The 3,421-nt window shown below is 34.5% G+C and overlaps 1 protein-coding gene across 1 annotated transcript; it reads left to right on the top strand.

Moving 5' to 3' along the window:
- Positions 1-333: 333 nt before the first annotated feature.
- LOC107847887 lies at positions 334-3,421 on the top strand. The gene is made up of 5 exons (XM_047400148.1): positions 334-541; positions 652-1,148; positions 1,370-1,786; positions 1,886-2,038; positions 2,129-3,421. Exons 1-5 carry the CDS (start codon positions 334-336, stop codon positions 2,522-2,524), a joined length of 1,671 nt encoding a protein of 556 aa, XP_047256104.1. The 3' UTR covers positions 2,525-3,421.

The raw sequence follows: 3,421 nt of genomic DNA, 5'->3' as shown, positions 1-3,421 counted from the left end.
TTTTTATCAACTATTCACTCCTTAAAATCTATTTTTCCTTATTTACTATTAACTTTTTATTGTGTTTTTTATTAAATTTATTTCTCATGTTTTCTTTACAGTAATTATAAAATGTCTAATCCAGCTTGGAAATATGGTAAAAGAGAAAGTAAGACCAATAGGAATTAAGTCACATGTATTTTTTGTGGCTTGACGTTTAATGTCGAAATTTATTGCCATAAACAACATCTTCTTGGGAATAGTAGTGATGTACAATAATGTAAGAAGTGTCTAGATGCGGTGAGACAAGAAATTAAAGACTATGTTGAGCGAAAAAAGGACCTAAAACGTCAAATGTTATCTCCTCCACAAGTTACTGATCTTGATGATGATGAAATAAAGGAAGAAGAAGCTGCAGATTTGTCACTTCCTTCAAAATCACAAAAACACTCACAAAATTCATCAGTTTCTTCAAGTTATGGATCAACAGGTACAAAAGGTCCAATATATACTTACTATCCGTTGAAGCCAGGAAATGAATCGGGAAAAATGGTAAAAATTTGTAGGTTGTAGCCAAGGGAATTTTGAGGGAACGTGTTGTTGTGGCCTTTTCAAGGTGGATGTATGATGTAGGGCTGCCTTTTAATTATGTCAATTATGACACTTTTGCAGACATGATCGAGGCCATAGGCCAATATGGTTCGGGGATGAAGCCACCCACTTATCACGAGGTTACTGTCGTTTATTTAAATAAAGAAGTGGAAGAAACACAAAAAAATGTCGAGGAGCATCGGGTGGAATGGAACAAGTTCGGATGTTCTATTATGATGGATAAATGCACAACAAGAACCGAAAAAATATTCATAAACGTGTTGGTCAATTCTCTGAGAGGAAGCTTATTTCTTGATTCAATTGATGCTAGGGACTCGTCCACTGATTCCATCAAGATGTTTTCTTTGTTTAAGAGTAGCATAGAGAAGATTGGGCCAGAGAACGTTGTCCAAGTTGTTACAGATAATGCATCTGAAAATATGAAGGCTGGTTCCATGATAATAGGAGTGTTGCTTCACATATATTGGACTCCATGTGCAGCCCACTGTGTGAATTTGATATTTGGGGATATTTTCAAACAAAGGTCTTTTCAAGGTGTTTTCACCAAGGCAGTTAAGGTACATTTTTACATTGTGCAAAGGCCTTTATTGTTGAATATGATGAGAAGATTTACTAATCAAAGAAACTTGGTGAAACCTGGCAAAATAAGATTTTCTACTGCTTTCTTGACCTAAAGAGATTGTTCAAGCAAAAGTCAAATTTGAGAAGCATGTTCATTTCAGAAGAATGGAATAAAAGTAAATTTGCAAAAGAAGTGTTAGGAAAATAAGCTACACAGATAAGGCTTTTATTCCACTTTTGGAATAGTGTTGCTTATGCTCTTAAAATATGTGGCCCTTTGGTTACAGTTCTTCGTTTGGTAGATGGTGAGGCAAAACCATCAATGGGTTACGTTTATGAAGCAATGAGTAAGGCTAAGGAGGTTATTAAAATCTTTTTCACTGAGGAGCATAAATATGCAAAGATTTTTGACATTATTGATAAAAGGTGGAGTGATCAACTCCACAGACCGTTGCATGCGGCTTGCAATATCTTGAACCCTTCACTTTATTATAATCATAAGGATGATTTACTAAATAAGAATTTGATGACGGAATTTCATACTTTCATTGCAAAGATGGTTGTTGATGAAGATATGCAAGATAAAATAACCGATCAAATAAGTTCTTATCAAATGCTGAGGGACTTTTTGGTATAGCAACCACAATAAGACAAAGAGACAAGAAGTCACCTGGTGAGTGACTTATGTAGTTATGTTTCCATTAAATTAACACTTTAAATTTATTCTTTATAGTTCCTAATTTTGAATAATTACTTTACTTTAATAGTTGAATGGTGGAGCCTTTATGGTTCAGAAACTCCAGAGTTACAAAAGTTCGCGATCAAAATTTTGGGTTTAACTTGTAGCGCATCTGGGTGTGAAAGAAATTGGAGCGTATTCGAACACGTAAGACTTCAATAAAAACATTAGTCTTTTGAGATAAGTATATTATATATCAAATGTCTTGACTTTTTACTTGCCAATATTTGTTTGTAGATCCATATCAAAAAGAAGAATAGACTAACTCTAAAGCGCCTCAGTAACTTGGTGTTCATAAAGTACAATAGAACTTTGAGGAGTCGCTACAATGTTCGCAATGGATTTGATCTAATTAGCTTGGACAACATTGATGATGCCAATGAATGGCTAACTGGAATTGAGAATGTTGAAGACGAATCGGTTTTTGATAGAGATACTACTTTTATGTGGAGTGTTGTTGCTGAGGCAAGTGGAGTTGATGAGCGTCGTTATGGTTTACGGGTTAGTACTTCAAGCTCGTATGATAAGGAAACAGGAGATGAGGAAGATGAGGAAGTTGAAAATGATGAGAATTATGTTGATACTCAAGGAATAGAAGAATTGGACAACCTTAATGAACTAGAAGAGCTTTAGATGAACCATTATTAATTTATATGTGATTTTTCTTCTTTTTGGGGGGTTTGTTTTGCTTTGTTGAACTTATTTATCGGTGTTTCATTAGAACTTTTTCTTAAATATATTGTCTTTATAGCTCTTTTAAATTATAACTTACTATTTCAATGCTCTATAGGTATTTTTTTAAAATTAAATTGCGCATCACTTCAATGATGCGGTCGCATCGCATAATGTGTGATGCGGAGCCTTTTCGCATTTTTCCGCATCACATCGCTGAACACTGCGAACAACCAACCAAGAGAGAAAACTCAGCCTCTTTGATAAAAATGGAAACCTAGTGCTGAGGGGGATAACACACCTCAAAAGGACACAAATGACTATGGTACCATGAAGATTTCAAGAATAAACGCTTCTTTTTATTTCTTGATGAATATAGTACCCATGAGAATGGATGCTTACACAATGAGTCTTAAGACTAAATAAGGAAAGACAATATCAAATAATTAACAATTACATTCAATTCAATATCATTCTACTCCTATAATTTAGCTGTCACTATAAATCAACACTGAGGAAGAAACAACCGAAATGAAAGAGCACCACAAGGATCAGTGATTATGCTTTTCCTAGGTTTTTCCTTTTGGCTAAGACATATTCAATTTGTAAGGGTTGCATCCATGGATGCTCTTATTTATTTGATAGTATACCTAAAAAAAAAAAGAGGTAGACATTGTTCAGGAAGCATGAACAAAATTAAGCATAGGATAGAACAAATAAAGGATCAGTGTAATGAAAGATAATGGCATAAAGAACATGTAACCTGTTAAGTGGAATGTGTGATCTCCCCAAGTCATTCCTGGGGCTGATATTTTTTACTTCATGCATGAATTAACCATAGAACGTACTGTCTCTGGC

Source organism: Capsicum annuum, chromosome 11 (assembly GCF_002878395.1).
Source record: "Capsicum annuum cultivar UCD-10X-F1 chromosome 11, UCD10Xv1.1, whole genome shotgun sequence".
In the NCBI taxonomy this organism is placed as follows: domain Eukaryota; kingdom Viridiplantae; phylum Streptophyta; class Magnoliopsida; order Solanales; family Solanaceae; genus Capsicum; species Capsicum annuum.
This window is presented reverse-complemented; position numbering and strand designations above follow the sequence as displayed.

Excerpts from the sequence above, each read along its gene's own strand:
- LOC107847887 (XM_047400148.1), top strand. The coding sequence starts at position 334 with ATGTTATCTCCTCCACAAGTTACTGATCTTGATGATGATGAAATAAAG. Across the intron at positions 542-651 it reads GGGAAAAATGGTAAAAATTT|ACATGATCGAGGCCATAGGC; the intron begins GTAGGTTGTAGC and ends ACACTTTTGCAG. Across the intron at positions 1,787-1,885 it reads TGCTGAGGGACTTTTTGGTA|TTCCTAATTTTGAATAATTA; the intron begins TAGCAACCACAA and ends TATTCTTTATAG.